General features: G+C 37.5%; 1 protein-coding gene across 5 annotated transcripts in view; it reads left to right on the top strand.

Annotated features, from left to right (window-relative positions):
* The window catches only part of FRMPD2 (FERM and PDZ domain containing 2), a 78,542-nt gene that overhangs the window by 35,526 nt on the left and 17,623 nt on the right, over positions 1–25,393 (top strand). For 3 of the 5 annotated variants that reach the window (XM_026850964.1, XM_026850965.1, XM_026850963.1), the window contains 20 exons: positions 1,149–1,359; positions 2,228–2,331; positions 3,330–3,428; positions 4,559–4,666; positions 4,783–4,899; positions 5,371–5,606; positions 6,184–6,288; positions 7,603–7,696; positions 8,194–8,279; positions 8,472–8,619; positions 9,640–9,854; positions 11,141–11,239; positions 12,459–12,823; positions 16,041–16,326; positions 17,250–17,408; positions 18,046–18,220; positions 19,310–19,520; positions 20,682–20,719; positions 23,064–23,128; positions 24,618–24,779. In XM_026850964.1, the coding sequence (XP_026706765.1) occupies positions 1,149–1,359; positions 2,228–2,331; positions 3,330–3,428; positions 4,559–4,666; positions 4,783–4,899; positions 5,371–5,606; positions 6,184–6,288; positions 7,603–7,696; positions 8,194–8,279; positions 8,472–8,619; positions 9,640–9,854; positions 11,141–11,239; positions 12,459–12,823; positions 16,041–16,326; positions 17,250–17,408; positions 18,046–18,220; positions 19,310–19,520; positions 20,682–20,719; positions 23,064–23,128; positions 24,618–24,779 (3,083 nt within the window). The remainder of the gene's footprint in view (positions 1–1,148; positions 1,360–2,227; positions 2,332–3,329; positions 3,429–4,558; positions 4,667–4,782; positions 4,900–5,370; positions 5,607–6,183; positions 6,289–7,602; positions 7,697–8,193; positions 8,280–8,471; positions 8,620–9,639; positions 9,855–11,140; positions 11,240–12,458; positions 12,824–16,040; positions 16,327–17,249; positions 17,409–18,045; positions 18,221–19,309; positions 19,521–20,681; positions 20,720–23,063; positions 23,129–24,617; positions 24,780–25,393) is intronic. The other 2 variants (XM_026850966.1, XM_026850968.1) reach the window with 2 other exon arrangements.

Here is a 25,393-nt window from a genome sequence, read left to right as displayed (position 1 = left end):
GCTGCCTTTGCCACACAGTAAGGCTGTAAGAGATTATAAGGCTCTTTCTGCATGAGGGAAACTCTTACTTCTGCTGCACTGTTCAGATGTATAAGTCACTATCTCTTCAAAACTTGCTAGCAACTCCCTACATTGAAATCACTATGGCAACTCAGATTGTGCTAATACTGTGGACAGTTAAGCCTTCTGATGCCCCAGATCAAAGTCACTGAGGAAAGAGGGAGCCTAGGCTTAATGCTTCAGAGTAGTGTTCTAGAAAGTTGCATTCAGGCTAATATTTGTTAGGAAAACAGGAGGTCAGCTGTCTAGTACAAGCAGCATTAAAGCCCACATTTGTGCTAGCCTGTACCAAGCAGGGTTCTTGTTTTACCTTCTGATGTGTCTTCAATTGCCTGTTGTCCCTCTCTCCTTCAAATCCCCTCTCCAGCCCACCAGTTGATAACCTAAAGAAATTAACAATGACTCCTCCAGCACTATCTTGTTTCAGGGAAATAAAATCTTTTGAGAGGATAAAATTGTACATAGCAGAGGCCAGATGTCATTAAGCAAGTAGCAGATTTCACACAGAGGGGGAAAATTGAATAGCAAGCATTGCCACCAAGATGGTCTCCTATTCAACTTCACTTGTCCAAATCACTCAGAGCAAACAGCCAGCTCCTTGGCCCCTCTCTGAATTTAAGAGATCCTGTGTTAGTAGAGTTCCTGTCTTCTCAGATATATGTATATTGGAGTGGTGGGCCCATGAAGGATGGGAAACTACCAACCTGGCTAATTCAGCCTCTGACAGAGAGATATATCTCATACACTGAATGCTTACAAAACATACTTTATAGAGATATTCAAGTTTAAATTAGACAGGGTTGTATATTTCATCTGTCTTTGTGAAAAGTGAATTTGCAGTATAATTCATAGAATTGAAATCTAAATACAGTGTATACTTTCTATGAAAGAAATGGATTTGGTACCCTTTCCACTCACTCCAAGGCCTAAATATCCTCAGGATACTAGAACAAATATACCTGTGATGTCAATCATTTTTGCTGGCAAGTTCAAAAGGTTAAGACAGAAAGCACCTTTGAGCTTAAAACGAAGGAATAATATAAGTGGATTTATCTTTCTTTCCTCCCTCTCTCTCCCTTCTTATTTAGAAGAAAGTAAATTTGTGGAAATAGACAAATCAAATTCTGCATATGCAGCTCAGCATGAACACCTTGCCCTGATTCAGAGGCTGTCTCGTTCAGAGAATGTGCTCTATGGACCAAACCTGGAAAACCTTTCTGTTGGGATGATGAGCAAATCTTGTGATAACCTCAGTGTGGAAACCAACAACAGGACTAGAAACAAAATCAATCTTGGCAGGTAGGATGTTTTTTCCTCTAAACATGTGTAAGAATACTCAGTCATAGACTACATAATTGCAAATCTTTATGGTAAACTCTGAAGCAGACTTTTATTTTTTCAGTCTTTATTGTGGTCACACTGAAAGGCCTGGGGCTCCATCGTGCCAGCAGTAGTACAAACACAAGCAGAAAGCTAACACTCTAACAGCTAAGAACTTGAAAAAGAGTGACATTTAAATTTGTACCAGACTCAGAAGCAAACCACTTATTGGGTTATGAAGAAGGACAAAAATAAGGTAGAATAAAAGTAAAATCTTTAATGTCTGTGCATCTTCTCTGGAAATGGCAGTATGTGAAATGAATGCACAGTGGAAGCTGGTTTTTGAGCAGGTCTTACCGAATTGATTCCTCCATGTCTAAAGGTTCAAAACACAGAGAACAGCATAAGAACTTCTCCCTTTTCATTTGCATTGGTACATTCACAAGTGTAGGTGGTTACTATAGCTGCACACAGTCTCAAGGCCTTTGATGAATTCTAGTGCCTTTTAGAATACTAAGAGTTAGAGCCAAGAAGAACATGAAATCCCAGGAAAACTTTCAGATGTGGTTTTGTCTAAATGGACAGCAGGGCTAAATGAATCATGTTGAGGTTATGCTGTGTTTTCCTGATGCCTGCACTCAGCTCAGAGAAAAAACACAGGGGGAAATTGGTCATGATGTGAGTGGTCTAATGGGAGCTGTTATTTGGAAGCAAATGCTGGCAAGGATAAACTACCTCTCCCCTACAATGAAATGTGGCCCAGAAATCAGAATACTCATTGAAAGGCTATAAACATGTGCATTCCCAACTCTGCTCTGTAACGCTGTCTTCATTTCCTGCCATGCAGATCTGCATCAGGTCTATCCCAGTCAGAAATCCACCTCAATTTGAATGGAAAGCAAAGGAGTTATGACTACCTCTCTATCCATTCAACTCAGAACACAATCAGTGGTGAGTACGGTAATCATAAAGAGAGACAGTACCCTTCCATATTTATTGTTTCAATAGCAGAAGACCAAAATATATTCTATGTACAGATTAAAGAATGTAATTTTGCACTTCTAGTCCTGGGAATTAACCCAGAGTTTGCCAAGACAAGCTGTTTTCTTCTTTTCACTCCTGCTTTCCATCAGGATCAGTGGTAAGGGACTTTCTGAGAAAATTATTATATCAGTGGTGCCTAAAGCTCTTCAGATCCATACACCCAGGTCTCTCACATGGGGCAATATCCCTATGCTCAGTGGTCATTGTCTGGTTTGCAATTGTGACCTACAACTCAATGAATAATGCATGAGACAACACAGGCTCCAGGTCCTTCCACTGTTCTTGCATTTACATGGCACTAAGTAAGACATGGAGTAAGACATGGAGTAAGAACTGGGCACCTAATTTTCTAACAAGCCATATTGTATGCACACAGTGAACAGATCTATGGAATATGAAGATACGATTATTTGGGTAGTCCATTCTAAAATGAGAATTGAACTTGAAACACACTGAGGCAATTGCACAGTGTTAAGTAGTTAACACTATGTAAGTCATCATCACTATCAGTGCTGACTGGATTGTACCTACAGAGCCAAAAGGGCTCACAGAGCCGAAGGCTAGAGTTTCCAAAGGAACCCACAGGATGCTTTCTGTCCAAACCATCCTCATGTTCAATGGGGTCTATATGCCTGACTCTATCCTAATCTTAATAAAAACGTTGCAGATAAATGCATAGGAAGAGCTTACACAGCTACTGTACATATAATCTTATAAAGAATGTAAATTTCCAAATGCTTGTTTGAGCTTCTTTTCTGAATTATACTGATTTAGAAGTAATGGTAATCCTGAAAACAAGGAGATAATATATTTTTAATTTTCAAAGCCCCAGTTCTGCATACTATATGAATCTACTGTCTCCCTGCATTTAATCTGCATTTATTCTAGCTGTTTTGTTTCTGCAGCACCTGGATCACCAGCCATCCAAAAGGAAGTTTTGCTAAGTGGTCTAGAAAGAGAAATCATTTGTGTCAGCCTAAAACGTGATGCTAAGAATGGATTTGGTAAGTAAGGAACATGAATGTTATGCTTGTAACTCAGACTATCAGATCCTGGTGCTAACATAGTTGCTGACTCAAGCTGGGCAAGACTGTAACCTTCTTCACCTCATTTATCCTTACAGAATAAGACTACCAGTCTTTGTGAAGGACTTAGAATTTCCAAGACTGAAAAAGATGAAGCACATAAATTAAGACCACAGTTTTTTTTCCAAGGATTAACTAAGGCTGCAAAGGTCAAGGGGACCAAGTATTAAGAGTAGAATGAAAAAAACAAGGGTCTAGTTTTGTATCTGAAAGACATGTGCAGTGATTTTATTTATCTTAGACCTTACACAGGAGGAGATGATGTTTTACAAATCTTCAGGTATTACCTGGGGTGGTGCAAAATGCGTACACAAAGTTAACATGAATGTTTCCTGACTTTTGGATAACATTTTTGTACACTGTATCCTGTTCTTGTGGATGAGTTTGGAAGTCTATCAGGTTTCACAGCTGACCGTTAATACAATTAAAAATCATTACATCATTAATACAATTAAAGTTTCTAAATGGTGCAGGTCTGTGTGGAATATCCTGACACAACTATACCCAAACACAACTATTCTACCAGTGAGAAGAATATATTCTGCAAAAGCAGAATATTCTGAGCTAGGATAGTAAAATTGAACTACTTGACAGTAGATTTAATTTTCTTAGATATCTCTTACATATTCAGTAGAAGTTTATATGGTCCATCTCAGGGGCCCTAGACTACATGACGTAGAACAAATCCAAATTTACTTAATGAGCTTTTATATAATTTTCCTCCTGCAGGTGTTAAATACTAAAGTCCATATAGTTTATGACTCTTAAAAGTAAGTAGTTGGAATCTTTAAAGGTTCCAAGCCAGAAAAATATTCTTACTGAGAAATTATATTTAAAAAGCCACCAAAGTCACCAGCACGCTTTAATTATAACATGAGTTTAAAGTTCTCCCAAATCAAGACCTTGATGCCATGTAAATCAGGGCTCCCCATTCTTCAGACCAAGTATAAAACTTATGCCGTTGGAGTAAGAGACTTTTGTGCTCCTACAGTTCATCTTTTCTAATACTGCCAGTGTCTCTGCATTCTCATGCTATCTCATTTTTGCAGGTTTTGTAATTATTGGAGGAGAAAATGTAGGAAAATTAGACCTCGGTATCTTTATCGCTTCAATTATCCCTGGGGGACCTGCAGACAGAGCTGGAAATATCAAACCAGGTCACTGTCTTTAGTTTTAATTGGAATTAAAATATCTTCATGGTTTAAAGTTAGCTACTCTGGATTTATATCCTTATTTATACGTACTTTGTTTTGGTTTTATCCCTTTTTTTAAGGAGGACGACTCATCTCTGTGAATAATATTAGTCTTGAGGGTGTTTCATTTAATACTGCAGTTAAAATCATACAGAATTCTCCTGATGAAGTGGACCTCATCATCTCTCAAACTAAAGGTATAACAGCAAATGCCTTTGCTGGCTGTGGAATGCTAATAGTTAACTCAGGATATTGGTATTTATTAGGCACTGGGATGTAGTAGTACTTTCTTGCTACCCAGTGCCAGTTATAATAACCATAAGCTAGCAGTGAAAATAGGCATCTTCTAGTAGGTATCATGTGATCTCTGTTCTACAGTCAGTGTGAAAAAATCTATTATGGACTGCATTGCTGAATACCAAGGGAACTTTGGCATCTCTTCCTCTGAGAGATAGTCATAGTCCTCTGCAGTGATGAAGCAAACATATTTCTCCACAATTATAATAGCCATGCTCCATTTTACAATGACAGACTCATTTTGTAGGTCTGACTTCATAACCAGTTGATGTAGGAAGTTACTTTGTCCTGCTGTGCTGCGGTATAACAATACTTGCCTTAAAGTTTACTGTTTGCATTCAGCAATGGTTTATTTTGGTATGGCTTTACAGACATGTATGAAGAAGGATTAAATGAAGAAAAGAGTCTGTCAAGAGGAAACAGCACTAGTGAATCAGAAATCTCTTGTGTAGACAGTGGGAGAAAAAACATTAAGGATTATCATACAGCTCTCTCCAAAGAACAGGACATAAATATAGATGAACTTGAGAAGGCTCTTTCCTGGAGTTTAGCACCAAAATTGGGCCCTAGGATTCCAGTTCCTTCAGCTGATAACCTGGATGTGGAGGTAACAGAGATTCTGATGCTGTTCAGTAATATGCCCAGCATGAGTTTTAACAACATGCCAGCTATATTAAGAATGGAAACTAACCGAGAAATTTAAAAAAAATGAGAAAAGGGGAAAGAAAACATTGGAAGATGTTGCCTGTTAAATTATGTTGGAAATGTCAAAACGATAGACATGTCTGGAATATTGTGAAAAAGTGAGGAAATCATTCCACAAAATGTTATTAAAAATTCTCCTCCCTTTTCCAGTGGATGTAAAAAATATTATTTTCTTGCAGTCTCTTAAATTTTCAACCAGACACAGAACAGCATCATTTTGTGTCTAATTTCCTTCTATTAGACAGCCTCCCTATTTATACTCATTTTATGCACATTTAGACAGATTATATTTTGAGTAACTTTGGTGTAAGCTTGAAATAATGTCAGGGATATAAATGATACCACTCCAGGCTTACAGTGACAAGCAGGATCAAACCCTTTATATCTTCTGGAAACACTCTCCATCTTTTTTCCCTTCCTTTCCCCCCTCTTTTTATTGAGATGCTGCAGTCTCATTAGTGTTTGTATTTTTGAGACAGGAAGCTGATTCTTCGCACTTACCATCTCCATCTGAAGCCAACTCAAAAGAAATCTATACTGTGGAGCTTGTTAAAGAAGATGGGACTTTTGGAATCAGTGTGACTGCAAGTGTTACTGTTAATCTTTCAGTGTGTCTGTCAAACTGTTACATGACCAAGAAACACATAGGGAAGTGTATTTATGTGGAACAAAGATGGAAAATAGGCTAATCAGAAAAACTGTTAGCATGGCACGTTTCAAACCTAAGCGTCCAACAGATTGACAGAGAAAGTATAAAGTACTGGCTCTGCTTATTCCCCAGTCCCTGCAGAATCTGTGAAAGAATTGTGCCAATATAAAGGATATGGTAGAAGAGCTACCACTGAAAGTGGAGTTTGATCAGGGAGGGATATAGCCAGAACCTCTAGAAAATGCAGCGATGCAGAGAATTCTCCAAGTCATGACTACTTTTGCTGCTCCCCTGTTGCTCCTGGAACTCAAAGGCTGCGTCTGTACAAGCACATTACACAGGACCATGTCATAGGCTCAAGCAGTGGCCCACACACACTGTTTAATTTTTGACAGCCCCCGGAATATGGCTTTGGTCTGTGCCTCAACAAGCAGTATAACAGAAGCCATTCCATGCTGGGGGCTGAAAGTTTAGCTGTGTGGACTCAAGATATGCCATGCTTCTTACTCTGAAGGCTAAAGAAAGGGCCCTAGCCAATTTATTTTCTAATATAAGGAGGTACAGTTCTCCACGTATTTAGAGGAACAGAGAAGGCAGCAGTGAAAACTATCTGCATTTGAGAAATCATTTGTTGTCCTGGCTATCAAAGTTGAATTTACCCCTCCAGGCTCAGATGTCTTTACAGTCCTTGCTGAAATGGGAATGGGAAACAACATCAATTTCACTTCCCGCAGAAGAAATTGAGGCCTGCTTTTTTCTTTTTCATATGAATTTGGCCAGTGGATGTAGATCATTCTTAGGTTAATCTGGAATTCCTATGAGCTGTAGGCTCTCAAGTGGCTTCACAAGTTCAGGTCCATACTTTATATATTTTTTGAAAGGTTAATAATTATTGAATGGATATTGCAGTTAGGAAGCTGGGCTAGAGATTGACTGAAAGATGCAACCCTATCTTTATATTAGCATAGGGAAAAATTTATGACCATTTAGTAAATGTTTTTATATAGCCATATAGAAATGCATTGCATTTTCCTAAGAAAATAAAACAAGATTACTGCCGAGGGAAGTATATTACAACTAGATGGGACTTTGGAGTAAAATCCTCTTTCCTTTAATTCCTATATTTAAAAAAAAAAAAAAAAAAAAAAAAAAAAAGTTGCTTTGCAATGCATATGTAAATTGCTTTGATTTTTATCACAGGAAGGACATGTGAAGACTTCACTCTAACCTGTGGACATATGTTTTGCAGGGTGGAATTAACACTAGTGTGCGTCATGGTGGGATATACGTGAAGTCAATTATTCCCAGGGGACCAGCAGATAAGGATGGACAAATAAAGATAGGTAACATGTCTGGCAATAAAACTCTGGGCTGCAGAACTCAATGTTGGTGTGGAATGTTTGCCACAGGGACAATGAAACACATCTGGGATTGGAGGTCATACAGCTGTGAAATGTAATATGCAGCGGATCATTCCTCAGCCTGTCCCTGTGCTACATGTAGATATCCCACTGAAAAACAGGAGCCTCGTACCAACATTGTACTGTTACTCTCTGTAACTTCACATCAGGCTAGTGACTCTGACATCTACTTTCAGTTTTGCCATGATAACCAGATCACTGCATTTACTTGCAGAAGACCCTGGTGTGTTTCAAGTGCTAGCTACAGAATGTTCTACAACAAGCAGTATTGTTTTCATATAAAGTAACATAATTTGACACATGTGAGCATGAAGATCTATTGCATAGTGGGTAGCCCCAAGGTTTATGCCCACTGAACTTGAACATCAAAGCAACTTGACCCTTTTGTTTGCTTGCTTGTTTGTTTTCTCTTGCCTTAGGTGATCGTCTGCTGGAAGTCGATGGCATCAGCCTATGTGGCATCACCCACAAACAGGCTGTGGAACACCTTAAGAAATCTGGCCAGGTTTGTACAACAGCAGAGCTTAATAAGATACACAGTAGAATAAACTGCACTTAGTATGAAGCACAGTAGCAAAGCTGGGCCAAAAATACCTTCCCTCCATCCCATTCAACGCCATTCTCCTAAAAAGTAAAGTAAAAATACTTAGGGAGCACTGTGTAATGTATAACTGGAACCTGTTCATCATTGTTTCAGATTGCCAAACTGGTTCTAGAAAGGGGAAACTACAAACTGGCAGAGCCATGCCTGACTGCTAATGACAGAAAGGAGGACCAATGTGCAGTTGTTTCTGTGGCAACATCCTTCACAGATGGTACCAAGGACTACTGCTTTTTGACAGATGGTGAGCGATAAAAAAGGAACTCAGGGTGACTTCTAACAATGTGCAAGAAAGGAATGAATGAAAATAATTCTATGAAAGTTCTGTGGGTTGGAAGGAAAACTGCATACTGAATAAAAATATACCATGCAATATTAATGGCATTATCAAAAATCAATTCTGAACAAAATATTTCTGTTGTACTTAGAGTTAGAATTGCTAGATATAGCTGAATTTATCCTAGGCATAAATACTGTATCTCTCAGCCTTCATGAGATGGGGCTGGCAAGGGACATCCCTGTCAGGAAGCAGCTGTGTTGATGTTGCCAGCCTTTTACCCAAAAAGAGCAGTGGCAGCACAACTGCTGATTCTGTGTCAGTGATGAAGCAAGGTTGAACTGCTGCCCCAGGACCAGGACTGGAGACTGCTATCACTTAATTTCTTAAAAGCAGAAGATTCAGAGATCAATTTAACTGAATTTAGCCAACAAATAAACGCTGTATCTTTTACAGCAAGGCTGTTTCATAAACACTAAATCTGAACCATACTTTCCCATGGGACAGTTACTCCTCTACGTTGTCCCTAGCAGAATGGGGTTCAGCTGCAAGTGTGGTATTTCATAAAGGGCTGGTCCCTTCTTCTTGTCTGGAAAGACCAGTAGCTCTGAGTTTAGCTTATGCTGATTAGTTCAGGACCCAAAGTAACATCAGGCATCCACAGAATAGGACCCAACATGTACAGAAGAACGTCAGAAAAGGATAGCACTTTAACCTTTTTATGTCTGTACAAAAGGCTTCTTCTTCCTTTATGGGCTTGTATTCTGTGAACACATGGTGGAATAGAATCCAGTTCTTCCCATACTGCCTGTGCAATTTCAATGGCTCATATAAGTTATGGGAACACCAAACCCTCCTTTTGATATTAGTATATCTACCTATGGAGCACACAGAGAAAAGGTCTGCTGAGGGTTTAATTTACATTAGCTCCTTAGTGGGTACATATGCCATGGCTCCCACCCTTTTTTCAATCCCTTCTTTGAACAGATAATACATTTGAAGTCAAATTGACAAAGAATTCTGGAGGCCTCGGTTTTAGTCTTCTGCAAATGGAAGGAGATGCTTCCAGACACCTTGAAGGAGCTCTTGTCAGGATCAAAAGACTGTTTCCAGGGCAGCCAGCTGAAGAAAATGGTGAAATTGAAGTTGGAGACATCATTTTAGCTGTCAATGGGAAACCTATTCAAGGACTCTCTTATCAGGTACCAGGCAGTTCTATCACTGGGACTCCAGATAGATAACATGTTAATAAAGACAATGGGATGACTGCATTTAAACTTAATTATCACCACAAGGAGTCAGAATTTGCATATAATGAATCCAACTTCTGTGTAGGAATCTTCTCTAGAAATCTTATGGAGAATTTCCTTCCTAACAGAATTCGTACAGAGAATTTCTTCTGCTATTTAATTTATAAATTTCCAACACTTATGCACAAAGTCTATTGTTAGATGCATACCAGCTCTTAATTAGTTGGAATCTTTGTTGCTGTTATGCATAATTGGAACATTTTTTTCCCTGTGGTTATTTGTCCTTTGTAATGTCATGCTAAATACCATGCCCCAGATTCAAATCTCTACTAGGTGAGGTAAATCCAGAGTAAATTTTTGACCTGAAATAACAAATTCTATACTCACATGAAGAAATTAAATGGTGAAAAAAGGACTACATTTGGTTTATTCTTTTCATTGGAATGTTGTCACCTTATGAAAAATCCCTGGTTTGTGTGTGAATTTTCATTGAATAGACAAGACACAAACATAAATTATGAAATAATGGCATTTTCCCACTGTCAGGTCATTCATATAATTAAATAGCTAGGGCAAAAGATAAGCCCTAGACACCTGGGCAAGGGGTGTGTGTACTGTAATTGTACTGCCTTTTTTTTTTTTTCTGACCTGGAGCCTGTCCTTTTCCAGCACTGTCTTTCTCTGACATACAGCCTTTTTACTTAGTTTGTACAGAGGGTCAGACAGGGTGTTTTGGCCTACAGCAAGTTTTTTTTCCCTCTAGATTAAGGATACTTTCACTATAGCTAAAAGCTGAACGACACTGAATAGATGGTGTGTCAAGGAAGGTCTTTGAGAAAGTCTACCTTTGGTTATGTCAATATGGCAGTCTGTGGAGCTATGCTGATATAATTGACTGAAGATGTGTCCCTGACACATGCAGTTTGAATGAATTTGTCTGAAAATCCTGTTTTCATCAAGAAAATAAAAAGAATTAATTTAAACCTATGTGTCTGTTGGTGGAACAAAAGTTTGTAAACAGAACTGATGTTACTTTAGATAGACATTAACGTAAAAACTATGGTTCACTTATATGACAATCATACAGTAGTGAATTTTGGCTCCCAGACACTGCTGAGAGGCACAAATACTAGGAATCTGGCATTCACAATAAAAATTGTCTCCGTCCCAGCTAGTAAAATGATATATACTATAGAGTATGTTCCATAAGAAATCTAATATTCCTTCTTCCTGCTTAGGATGTCCTGCACATGTTGAGAGGAGCTCCTCCAGAAGTCACACTACTACTTTGCAGACCACCAAAAGGTGTTCTTCCAGAAATAGAGCAGAGTTCTCTGGTAAGGTAAAGCTTCTGTCAGTAAACTTTCTTCTGTAAACCTGGAAAAATACTAGTATATTTTCTATCCAGTCTTGAACAAGGTGAAATTCCCCTTTCTCCAAGGCCCTCTATTCCATTTCTTTCCTTTCCTGACTTCAACTCAACCCCTAGAGTTCAACTGATTCTTCCTTAGAAACCAAAATGATAGAAACCTGGCAGGTGTGAAACATGTTTATCCCAGGCCAACAATTTTTGTATTGCAGTACTGTTATTGGAGTGAAACAGTACATATCCAAGCAGATCTTCTAGTGATGCTTCTAAAAATGCTCTGCTAGATCCTCAGGCAGAAAACACAGATATTCTTAACTGCAGATATTGTAAATTTTGAGATCGAAGCAGCTATATTACTCCTAAAAGCAAGAGGAAGATAACTTTTCCTATCCAAGCTACCTCTTAACAAACTTAACTAAATGAAGTAATGGTTTCAACAGGTTATTCAGCTTCTTATTGACAGCAGAATCTGCAGGGTAAAAACAAAACAAAACAAAACAAAACAAAACAAAACAAAACAAAACAAAACAAAACAAAACAAAACAAAACCAGTAGAGACTGCAGAGACTAGAACAGTGCCGTTAGGTGTGCTAGCATTATTATTTCTGTTTCTTGAACACAACTCAGGGACACATACACAAGTACAGCATTTGCATTATTCTTGCTCTATGTAGAATGGCTGGCTTGTGGTTCCTGTCCCATCAGGATTTATAAGAACTGTCTATGGGCAGACAAAAATGACTGTCAGGACCACCTCCAGATAACAAACTGGCTCCTGTTGCCCTCCTGCAATGTGCCCTTGGCTGATTTCTATGGTCAGTTGCACAGGAGTCAAATGTGGGAGCCACTTCTACACAATGGAGAGAATATAGACACAAAGTTGAGGCATGATATGAAGAGAAATAAAAAAGGGCCACCTCTAGCAAAGAATTAATTGGGAAAAGAGAACTTGTATAGTAGTTCCCTGGCGGGCACTTCTAAAGAATGTGGAAGATAAGCATAAAGACAAAACCAGTTATTTAGTGAGAGAGTACCTCCCTCTATTTTTTCCCTCTCTTACAGCTATTATTTGATTTTTTTCACATCCAGATGCTTATTGATATTGCCTCTTCAAATTATTTCGTTCTTAAAGGAAAGAAGGTGGGAATAAAAGAGGAGTTAAACTAACTTTTCTGTTATTTTGATAGACTCCAGCACCATCTCCAGTTAAGGAGTTTGTGGCAGAAATGCCAGGCAGTACAGAGTTAGGAAACTGTATGGTTCAACCTACAAGTGATGAAAGTATCACCTCTCCAGACCTGGAAGACTGCCTGGATTCTCCAGTGTCGGAAGATTTCAGTGAGCTTCCTGAAGAGAAGAGCTCAACTGATAAAGAGCAGGCAGATGAGTTTCAAGAAAAGCCCATACAGAAACTTATGACTCCCAGGGAAAGTTGCTATAAGCATCTTCAGAAGTTTCATCAAGAAGCTGCCAGTTCTGAAGTCTTCCACTCCCTAGAGGAAGAAATGAAGCAGAACTGCTACTCACCATGTGAGTTTGGATGGACCGAAAGGTAGGGAATGCTGAAGTCTGCTCTGCAGCCTTTTCTTTAGCATTTAGAATTTTGAAAGTGAATTGCTTAAGTACAGGACTATCTGCTTCTAACCACTGCTGATTATTGAAGATTTTGTTTTACCATCTTACTCTGACTATCCTAATCTGCTGTCTCTATTTACTCTCATCAGAATTTTGCCTCAGTCTGCATTGCAAGACAGCTGTATGTGTGCTGCACTACTGTAATCATTTATGTTGTTCAGCTGAAGTTGGCTGAAGTTTGAAATCAGTGGAAAGACTCTTGTTGACTTGAAATAGGAAGCAAAGACTTTCTTATTTATTATAGGATCTTTTAATTTCAATTTTCTCAAAGTTGACTTAAATAGGCACCAAAAATTTCTTTCTTATTGTATGATCTTTTAATTTCAAAATTTCTTCAGAGAAAATAAAAAACCCTCATAAGACAAACTGTGATGAAGAAAAAAAAAAAAAGTTATTTTCCAGTCTTCATAAGCCAATAGAAGCCCTGAGCCAGAGGAATTATACAATAAAATACAGTGCAAACACACTCAGCCTCCTTTTACACTCTTTTGGATATACCAGGCACTGGCACACAGAAGACAATCCACTGCATTTTAATCATCTTTCCCAGTGCAAAAGAATATAAAGTATCAGAACAGAAAGGATTGGTGGAAAGACAATTTAGTAATTTTATCTAGAAACTAATTTCTATTTTTCCACACAGTCACTTGAAATCCTTTTGTTACTCTTGACATTCATCAAGAACAGAACCAGACAGTCAGAGATTCCAGTCTCTGGGGAGTCACAGCACTGACTGCAAGTCAGGTGGAGCCATAATGGCAATTCATACTTTTAGCTTCTCTCTCTTGAGAGGAAAAGCTTCACTTACATTCATGGGGGAAACTCCTGCTTATGTATATGCTTTTCTACTGCTGAGAATAAAACCAGCAGAAATATGTGTGTAGCAAACATAATTTCCAAGAGATACAGTTTCAACAAAACTAAGTTTATTGTGGGAAAATCTCAATTTCAATAAAAGTTTTTGATTCTTCCTAAGAAGAAAGTTCTGAAATAAATAGTTTTGTTTGTACAGTCTCAGTATCATTTAGTTTCAGACTTTGTGTTTTCAAAAGTCATCCAGGACAGTTTAAGACAGCATGGTTTTTAAACAAGATTTTAAACATAATCTCAGTTTAAATGATCCTTCCAGCTAAAAACATACCAAAAAACCCCAGAAGGAAATAGGCATCAATGAAAGGATTCCTTCTGATTAGTAAAGAAATTTATTTTCTTCAGATTACCCAAAACCTTTCATGCAAATGCAGAAATCTTCTGAGATTAATTTTAAAAATTCCCTTCTCAGGGTTTCACACGGAAAATTCTTTTTACTCTTCTCATTGATACCAACAAGAACCTTTGAAAAAAGCTGCTTTGTAAAACTTTAACCCATAGTTTTCCTCTATGAAGTTCAGGTGCTGGGGTCACAAGACTTCAAAAGAAAGTCAAGCATGTCAGTGGACCGCATATATGGGCCTGCAGGACTGAGACTCAGGTTATTTCCCATGGTGAAGTAGAGATGGGCTAGAAGCTGTGCTATCATTAAGCCACTGCTTGCTCATTGCCTTGAGCTTGTGTAGCTCTGCCAAATACTTTTCATATCCTTTCACCCTCTGAAGGTCAGTCAGCACACCACTAGCCGTGACAGCTTCTATGACACCAACATCAACAAATGTCCATTGAACTTACTCTTTTCTGTCTCCAAAAGAAAGGAGCAGAATGCATTTGCTGTTATCCTTAAACATTTCTTTTAATTACTCTAGTTGTCTTCTACAGTACAATAAGCATCTGTTGTTTAGCTATTAAAGAACAAAGTGTCAGCTTCATTTTCAGCTTTGCTGTGCTACTGGAGATGGACAGCTTCTCATTTCTTCCCTGCACAGATATAAGCTAATGAACTAGACTGCTTTCCTCACTAAGGGCATACAGCATGACCCCACAAGTTTTTCTTGTTTTCATTAGTATTTCAAAAATACTGTTGAAGGTTACTAGCTATATCCAACCAAAATGCCTGGTTTGCTACTGTGCTTTATACTTTTCTTCTGACTATAGACAACTTTTGAAACAAGAGCTTAACGCTGGGGATTGTCTGTGATTTCATACAAGACATGCACTTTGTGTTCTTTTAAGTTGTGTATGTTTGCTTGGGTGATGGTAGACACAGTTCAGTTCTGTCAGAGAGCAAAAGGTCCTAGATGACTGTTATATATGAAATAACATGGCATCTTTTCTATGTGAAGCATTAATAAAAGATATGCCATTTTAAGTGTTTCTAAGATGAATGAGCTTTAGCAATGTTTCAATAAAGATTGATATGAAGAAAACACATACTTCTATAAAAGATGCATTTCAAGCATTTCTATTAGCTTTTATGGTAAATTTAATGGGAGACAATGCTCTAGCAATCTATTAGAGTTCATCAATGACAACAGCCAAAACAATATTAAACACAACACATATGATTACAGTCCAGACTTGAACATCAAAAGTGTCGAACACTATGTCGCCAACAGAGTCAATAATAATTTTAGTTCAAGTAATTGAAAAAATCCATTGATTTCTGTAGGACAATTCTTATGCTTCACAGCAAGCATAAGAATAAAAGCAAGCTTACAAAGAGGAGGCAAGACTTGTATTTTTTTCTGGAGAGACAGGAATCATTTTATATTTCCTGTTTCTGGTCTGTGCTCTCGTTACCCAAGCAAGACCTGTAGGAGCCAGGAAAGTGGCTGGCATTCTTTTTCAAGAAAAATACAAATATGAAAATTGTAGTAATGTTGTAATGTGCATACCATTTACCAGATAAGTTAAGTTGGTTTTGGCAGATGAAATAATTAATGGTCTAGGTATTGTTCAATTATTCTTTTCAAGAAGCAACCAAAGTACTAATTAATGCCTTAAAAGAACAGAGTGCAAGATTTGCAAATGCTGTTTTCAAATTCTGAAAGCTTTATGATCTTTTAACTATCTTTGCAAAATATTGATTACTTATTTATTTTTATAGTAACACTGGATCCAGACAGCAATTAATATGATAACTAGTACTTCGGTTAAAATTAAAATAATTTCACGTATAAGCAACAGATTTTTCAGTGGCTTTCTAAGAAAGCATATGGAGAAAAATCCCATTACTGCAACAATTTATCCTTTTTTCCCAGACACATGTTTAATAAGAGTGACGATGACCTATCAAACACAAAATGTATGCCTGAAACTCTCTGTCTAGCCCCTATTGATGAAGAGTATCTCACTATCAGCTCAGCGTCTGTGACCTCACTTTCATTGGGAGGAAGCTCCGAGACACTCTCCACAACCATGGTGACTCCACAACCATGTGTTTGTGGTCCCTTCTCATCATCCCTGCCTGCTAGAGAGACACATGACAATGACAATGAATGGCAAGACTTGGAGGAACTAGAGGAAGAGAAGGAAGACTGCACTAGGGTATGTGATACGCACCAGATTATTAACAGGTAGAATATGATAAAGGAAAAGAAACAACTTTAAGAATGCAACATTCTTAAACATTAATTTTAACTCATTATACATGCTATTTCTGCATGGCTTTTTTTACTTTCCTGAAGGTCAACAGTCTTCAAGTAAAGCAGACTTTCCACTCTGCCCAGCTCTCCAGAATTCTCCACCATTGCCTTAAGGCCATCTCCTTGCTCTTGCCATCTAGTATTTCTTCCACTTTCCAGCATCCTGCAGTATTATCCCCAGTGTACAAAGGCCTAAAAGCCCTCTAGTAGCCTTTAAAATTAATTAGAGTCAGCTATTTGGTTTATTTTCTGTTGTGTTTTAAACCCATGTGGAAAATCAGTTTGTTACAGTGATACTACTGTAATGTCCTGATAAGAAAGTATGATCCTTGTGCTAATTACTATTCAAAATATAAAACTTAATCCTGCCAAATGCTGAACATCTTGCATTCCTGATGACACTAATGAGCTCTGAATTCCTACTACTTTGAGAGCACTGAGGACAAAATTTATCTCCAGTCATTTGCTTCAGTGGGACAGCAATAGCAATAACAACAATAATCTCTGCACCCTAGTATTGTAATGCTTGTGAGCTCAGAGGACTCCAAGCCTTTCTTTACTGATTTCAAATGCCATAATTCCAGTTCCAAATGTCATTCTCTGTCTTCTGAGGCTCAATCAATCAATCAATCAATCACCACAAAGCTCCATTAGGTAAAAAGTAATAAAATTAATTCTGGAATAAGGCAGTGACAGACCAGAGAAACCCTTATATATGCTCTTATTTATACCATCTGAGTATCTGATTCTTATCTGCACAATGAAGGACATTAATGAAGCAACAGAAAAGCCTACATCAAACATATCTTGTGCTTATTTTAATAGGAAATGGAGATCTCTGTAACTTTGACAAAGTCAGAGAACAATGGTTATGGATTCTCTGTAGTTCTTAACAAAGTGGACACCTGCCTGTATGTTGATGAAATCTTGAATGAGCCTGCCCTGTCAGATGGAAGACTAAGAAGGGGAGACAGAATTATTATGGTACAGTAATTCTTTGAGTTTATACAGTGGAGAAAGTATTTGCAGATCAATATCATTTAGCTTCAGAATTCCTTTTATAGGGTCCAGTTTATCACATACTTAGGTATGCAACTACAGCTGAGTCATATAATAAGTGTAATTCCACTAACTTCAGTAAGACAAATTACAGACTGAATAGGTTGCACAACCAGGCAAATAACATGAATCATCTAGCACCAATGCAGGACAAACAAGATATTAAATATCTTACCAATTAAATGACATAAACTGAATTAATATAATAACATAGGTGACATACAAAGGATGCAAGAATTATGTCCTTTTCAATGTACAAATAAAGCCTGGATTCATCCTGGTTCATCTTCAGTTAGACTGTCCTCCTTGTTTTATGCTCAGAGTCCTTGAGTTTCAAGGAAAAAAGAGGTATTTTAATGGAAGCTTTAATTCAGAAATTTAATTCAGAAAATTAAAAGTTCAAAAAAGAAATCTTACTGCAATCTTAACTGTTGCATTCACTAACATTAAATACCACAGCAAAGCTGTAACATGAAAGTTCATATACAAAATTCAGAGTGGAAGGAAAATTATGTGATGGTCAATGAGATATATGACATCCTTTTACTGGTTTGTCATTTAGGTGAATGGGACTGATGTCACATCTTTGCCATGCAATGAAGCCCTGACTTTACTTCAAAGCTCTCCTCCTGATCTGCACCTTGTGGTTGGTCGTGCTGACAGTGATCTGCATCCCTCTATTAGGCCAGATGAGATTCCTCTAATTACTCTCACAAAAGGTGCCAATGGACAGCTAGGTGTGTAGTAAATACTATAATTGCTATTTTGGACAGGGATTACAGCAACCGTTAGATAATCATAAGCAACTGTGGTCTTGGACCAGTATGATCCTGAGTGACCGTGACACCTTTATGCTCTCCTCCATCACCCATGACCAAGGAATGAGGAGTTTATTTTGGGCCAAGCCTTAAAAGGAAGACTAATATCTCTTATTAGATCAATTAAGTTGGAAAAAATGATCTTTGTATTATCACCCTATCAGATGAAGTTTCTAGCAGATCTCCACTCTCATATTTTTATGTTACTGATATACAGAAGTTGTTGGTACTTAGATAATAATGTCTACTACCTGCTGAGATACATAAAGATCTATTTCTAGGGGGAAAAAATAAAAGGCAAGTTTTGAGAAGGATGAGCCACTGGTTAGGGCAATAGTTTGCTATTCAAAAAATCTCCACTCAAATCCTCGGTTTGCCACAGACATAAGGGTTTATCTACATTGTGCAATACAAGTACTAAAAGAAATCCCCATAGCATATCTTGGTGTTTCTGCAGAATGTGGTGACTACTGTGCACAGTTACAACCGTAGGCTCAAGAAACAGTATAGATATATGTGCTTCAGACACAGCATCCTGTTTTCAGTTCAGAAACTTGCTTGTTCAGAGATTGCTTGAATATAGTTGTGCAATTCAGTTTTGCACTGAATTTCCTCCTTAGCTGTTGTATGCCTCTGTTCCCCACGGCACTCTAAAGATTTCAAGGCACTTAAACACTCTGGTAAAGAGGGAGTTACTGCTATACAGCTAAGCGTCTTATTCAAATGACTCTTAAACATCAGGTGAAATAAAGCACTATGGAATAGCTAAAGCATAAAGATGGATGATACAATTTTTTTTTCCATATTTTTTAAACATTTATTTGTATTTCACTCTCCCAGTACAGCTCTTATACCCCATCTCACTAGGGCAAAACTGTTATTTATAATGTCAGTGGTTTGTTCAGCCTATCTTTCGATGACCCACATCTATTTTATTAGGCTGTATGTCACTGACAGTGAGATTCGAAACACACTGCCACAAAAGATGCTTTCTGTGCATTATTCTAGGCTTGAAGCTGACAGGAGGAGCTGGAAGCAAATTACAAGGTATTTATGTGCTAGAGATAGTTCCTGGCTCTCCTGCCAGTGTGGAAGGCAGTTTGCAGCCACGAGATCAGATTGTTTACATCTGTGGACTGTGGACTGAGGGCATTAGCCTGGATGATGCAGTGAGAGTGTGTGAAGCTGCAACCCAGAATGTCCAAATCAAAGCCACAAGGTAAATCTGAGCATACTCAATCTCAGTCCTAATGTTGAAGCAGGTTTTTAAACTTTACGTCAAGTGAAACAATAAAAATTAGATAAACTACAGGAAAAATGTTTTACCTCAAAGGTCTGAAGGATGCAACCTGATACTTAAGATACATAAGATATCTTAACTCCTTGTAATTACAGCTAACACAGTGAGTACAAGTAGACTCATACAACACAAATGAGAACTCTTCAAACTTCATCATGCAAACACAAATGTGAAACCTTTAACTGTGAGACTGGCCACCATTTCCATACATCCTGTTCTCTAGGGAAAATCTTTGTCTTTCCACCACTAGTGACAATCTTCTCCATACAATCTCAGATTCACAACTACAGTCAAGAAATTACCTCTGCTGGGAAACACTGAGTTATTCCCAACAACCAAATGCTTTAGAAAGGTATTAAAAATGCAGCATTTAATTTGCAGCATGTAACGAAAAGTCATTCCAGGCTTGATCAATAATCTGCCGTTAAGATTTTCTCTCATCAATTCTTGGCTGCACTTTAGATTTACTGTGTTCTACAGTCTTACATAGCACCAGTCCTGGACTGATACAGAAATAGCTTCCAAAGATGTCAGAGGAACAGTCAAACAATAACCCAAGAGTATGTGAATAAACTAAGTTACATAACCAGAGTGAGCAGTAGTATGTCTGTCACAGCGGTCTTAACATACCTCAAACTTTTATCAATGTTTTATTAACTTGCACTGGTCTAGCAGATGAAGAAACTGCAGCCTCATTATACTTCTTGCTGTACAAGCAGTTAGCAAGCAACACATCCTGATTGAAAGAATTTACAATCTAAGCAGTCAAACAGAAATAGGGTAAGGGAGAGGAAACCAAAGCCAAATTCAAAATGTACTACAAAGCAGTTCTTTACTGGGACAGATGATTTAACGTGTTCCTTCTTTCCCCAACCCATATAAATAAAAAGTTTCACTATTGTTAAATAAGTCAAATATTTTATATACTAATATAAATGCTTTTTAGGAAAGCACCATAAACAAAATCTTAGAAGTACAGCTACAATTCAGACAACTGACTTTCTAAAAATATTTTTCATATGTGCTTTACAAAGCATGCAGCTCTTAATGGTGCACATATTTCACTTTTTCTGCCCCCAGAAATGGCAATCCAGTGGTTCCTATAGAGCAGGATAATAGTAAGTAAGGCTAATATTTTTGGGGTTTAGTTCAAAATTTGTTTCTGGTTTTGGAAATAAGCATAGGGTATTGATTCATTGCATTTAAAAGTTATTAACAGATTGTAACTTCGCATACAGTGTTTCTGTTATGGCCATTCTAAGGGTCTGAAAAAAATGTGGTAGCTCTTTAAAGACAGACATAAAAATGTATAGTTCTCTTAAAAAAATTTTCTTTGCATTTTGCATAGTCAGTTTCTATTTTTTTAGTCTGTTATTATTAAATGGGAATTTTATGTGTTTATATTTCAACATCTGTTTTGATTGAAACTATTCTTTAATGGGTTTTCCAGCACTTTTTTTTTCCCAGCCACTATTTAATATGAGCCAGTACTTCATTTTCTATACCAACTTTTTAAACTGTTATCAGTAAATCTGTAGAAAATCAGAAACAGACATCACCAATATCCCTTAGTTAATATAAGAGCATTTATATCAGGGGGTGATATTTAATACTAAAACTGACAGAAAACTTCAGCAATCATCTGCACTACAAAGACTTGACCAGAATTGCTCTAGCAGTAGGAGTCTCAGCAAGCAGAGGTTGCATCTGCACCATCAGATGGAACGATAGGTATCACATCTACGTCACTGCATAGGAAGTGCATTAGCCTTGCAAGTAATACTTTCCAGTCTACATTTGGCTGGAGTGTTAAATCAGGCCTGACTCTTTTTAATCATGTAAAGATGACCTGAAAAAGTAACCCTGGACCAGAATTGCTCATATACCTATACTCGCCTGAATACTGGCATATGGTTACCTGAAGAAATTATTCCAAGCTAGTTACAGATTTCCTACCCTAAAACAACTAGCCATGTGTTTGTTTTTATAAACTGAAACAGATTATTTGACTTACTGAAGAACAAGCTGCTTTGAATTTACAAGACACAGAGAAAGTTACGGTGTACTCTCAGTTACTGTGGTATAACTAAGCATGGTAAATGCATACCCTGGTAGGACCTTGCTTACACAACCTTGCTCCATAAGCTTTGCAGATTCCAAGATTCCTCAAGACACCTTCAAAATAGGTCTGACCCACCTCTGATACAGATTTATGAACTCTACAATGGTACAGTTACCTGACTCTCTTATAAAACAAGATTCTTCCCTTTTATAAGGCACTTAAAAAAATCTTTAGTAATTTGGTATTTGGTGTTCTGTTTGCTATAATCTCTGATAGATTTATAGATAAATCTATAATAATTTGCTATCAAGGAAGCAAGCCTTAATTTTATAGACTGTCTTAGTTACAAAAATGCATACTAAAATTACATTGCAAGAGGGAGCTTTTTTTTTTTTTTAACAACAGAACACTCATTATTTTCTATAATCCATACATTAAGAGTGCTTTGTGGAAGACAATTATGATCACCAAGATATGATAAAGCAAACCTCCAAAACTGGGGAGTAGGTGGGTAGAGGTGGGAGCATCAGGAAATGCACACTGTCTTCTTACATATATATCTCTGCAGACACTAACTCACCTGGCTTCTTTCTCCGCCTGATCATTGCCACATGTCTAGAATGACACTGTCTGATCTCTGATTATTGTTACAATTTTAAAAATACCAATGACTGAGATGTAATATCTCTGCAATTCGTAACAGAATTGTTTATATCACTGTGCAAATTGGCAAACTTAATCACGCAGTAATAAGGGTCTCAAACTGCCTCATATAGTATCAATATTAGATATTGATGCTTTGTTTAATAATCTAAGCATAGAGTTTACATTCCCTTGTTTATCTGAAGGTGAGCAGGAGGTCTCTCAGAACAAACCTACATGTATGCTTTTAGGGCAACCTGCTGAGACAGAGGAAACCATTATTTCTTTCTCAAATTAAAACCTGAATTCCCAAGAACAGCATTTGCTGCATCAACATGCTAAGGAACTTTGTATTTTTCAGTAAGGGTCTGCAAAATTTAGTGCCCTGTCCTTGAAATAAAATATGTCTGGCAGCACCCAAGAAAGATTAATTCTTCATAAAGAAAACTGTCTCCCCCAGAGTTTCAGAGAACATTTATAGATTACCTGTTGTCCATCTGGTGTCTCTGACCCTGTAATATGCTGCTTTTAAAGATTGTTTTGGAACCTTCTCACTTAAGTCTACAGGCATAATAATATGCAGAACGCTCAGTTCATAGTTCAGGAGTGTAAACCCACATAAGTACACAGGAATTTTTTTGTATTTTACATGTCAAATAGAAAATGATCTATTATGTCTCTGAATATGATTTTGAGTGTTATACTATAGAAGTTTTTACCAGGACAACTGTGTAAAAATTGTTGCTGCTTTTTCACAGAGAAACATTTGGAGGAAACAAACTGTGGTGCTCGGCAAAACATTCCCAATTCCCCAGAACGTAAGGTAAGTGACAATTTTATCAAGTGTGAGATGGCCCATCAAACAAAATAAGCTATATGGAATGCGATTTTTTTCAGTAGTGAGATTTAATGTATTTTCTTCCTCTGCAGTTTCTTTCAAAATGAGAATATAATGCATTTGTAGAGTGTCCTGTGAAGTGTTGAATTGCTTCAGCATTCATGGACTAGAATGCACTGAGCACTTCCTGGGGTCAGACTCCTCTATTGCTGTTTTGCAATGTATAATATCACTGTTTTACCAGCTTGGTAATATAAGAACATGATGTAGCCCCTCCATTAGGTCTTCATAGTACTCCTAACAGTTTTACAAGATTAATCTTTAGTTTAAAAAGAAAGTAACACAGAAAAAAGATACAGAATGACACAGTGTGGGATTCTGGGGAAAATAAGTGCAATTGTAATTGTAAAGCATTTTCCACAATGATCTTTTCATTCTGAAATTTCAGATGGGGCATTTGAAAAGGGTGTAAAATTACTCCAAATGTTTGAAGTATTATGTAGCATTGACATAAACCATAAAGGTTTGAATCTGGCAAGAGTAATGAATGCTATTTTTGAAATGATGAATTCCTAAAATACACAGGTGTGTTCTTTGAAAAAAGAAGTAAATTCAATGCTCAACATACAATGCTTCAAAATTCTTACAAGTGCAAACATCAATTCTGTTTGTGCAAATGCGTGGAAAATAACCTTGCGTGGAATTGAAATTACCCACATGGGGACTGATATTTTGTGGGAATGGAGTTACTACTTTTCTCTTGATTTGTGTTTTGTTAAAATTAGACCTCCAACCTGGCATAAAAATTGCAACAGTTTTCTCACTTTTGATTAAGTCATCACTATTACTGCTTCTTCCACACCATTTAATCCATGATGGTTTATCTGTTCAACTTGCTAAAATAATATCTGAAAATATTTGCAACATTGAAACTAGTTATGCTAAAAGTCATAAACATTTCTAGGTTGCTGCTATTTCTGACATAATACTTGACCCTAAAAAAGCAGCTGATTTTAAAACTGAATGAAGTGCTAAAGCCAAATAGATGGGTATCTTGGGGTTGCAAGGTTAAGATTTTCATTATAGAATAATAAAATAATGGAGTATGTACTGCGCTTCTGTCATGCTGGAGAAAAGAGCAACTTGTTTGTTAGTTAAGGAGATTCATTTGATATATTAAAAAAGGATTACAAAATAACATGTTTCCTTGCTCTTAAGAGCTTATTTTCTGCTTCAGAAATTATTTAAAATATGATGGAAAAAAGTATGTACTATTTTCAGTCTGATACATACATACAGCTGCTACGTTAATCACTGGAAGCTCTATACACCTATTCAAGAGATGGATATATCCCATAATCTACATCAGACAGTGAGGAATGTGAAGCATAATGAAATTCTTTGGTATTAAAAATACAAACAAAACAGAGCCCTAAATAAACTCCACTTTAGACTGCATCCTTTTCTATTGTAGGACTTAATTATTAATATTGAGCTGGAAAAAGCGGAACATGGAAGCCTAGGATTTGCACTGGTAGGTGGAAGAAATGGCAGGGCTATCCTAATAAAAGCCATCAGCCCAGACAGCATTGCAGATCTAGATGGGAGGCTTCAAGTTGGTGACATCCTACTTAAGGTAATGCTTGATCTTCATTGGTTTGGCCTACATTTTCTCTAGTTACTCTATAATGAGCATTCTATTTAGTATAAAGGTTGTGCAAATTGGAAATCTGAGGCTGTTTGGCACAGTACCATGCAGAAGACAGTGTCCTTGGCTCCTGGGGGTCAGAGGGCTGTTCTGCTCCCCTCCACCTTGCCAAGAGTTCAGCTTCCTGTGGGACTGGGCCACTCTACAGCTGGAGGTGGCAGTTGGGCACTCCAGCAGCAACTCAGACCCAAAACAGCAGGGCAAGCAACAAAGTACAACTAATCCATAGTGTAACTGTGCCCAGATTACACATGAGAAAATCAGGGAAACAAGAGTTAACTGACCAAACATGCATAAAACAGCTAACCAGGAGGATACTAGGAAGAACTGGTCATCAGTGCCAGTTAGGTATTCTCAAGTCAAGCAAAAATAATCTTATTTTTAATCCCAAACTATTTTTTCTTCCCCCTCCAGAAGGTTCAATATTTTTGTTTGCTTTTCTATTTTTCATTTACTTCCATCTCTCCTCCATCTTCCACCTGAAGAGTGGGGGAAACAATGTCTTCTTAGTGTCTCAGAGAAGATGCAGACTATACTTTTGT

The sequence above is a fragment of the Athene cunicularia genome, assembly GCF_003259725.1.
Source record: "Athene cunicularia isolate RWA chromosome 6 unlocalized genomic scaffold, athCun1 chr6_part1, whole genome shotgun sequence".
Taxonomy (NCBI): domain Eukaryota; kingdom Metazoa; phylum Chordata; class Aves; order Strigiformes; family Strigidae; genus Athene; species Athene cunicularia.
Note: the sequence above shows the minus strand (reverse complement) of the source record. Positions and strands in the feature narration are given on the sequence as shown.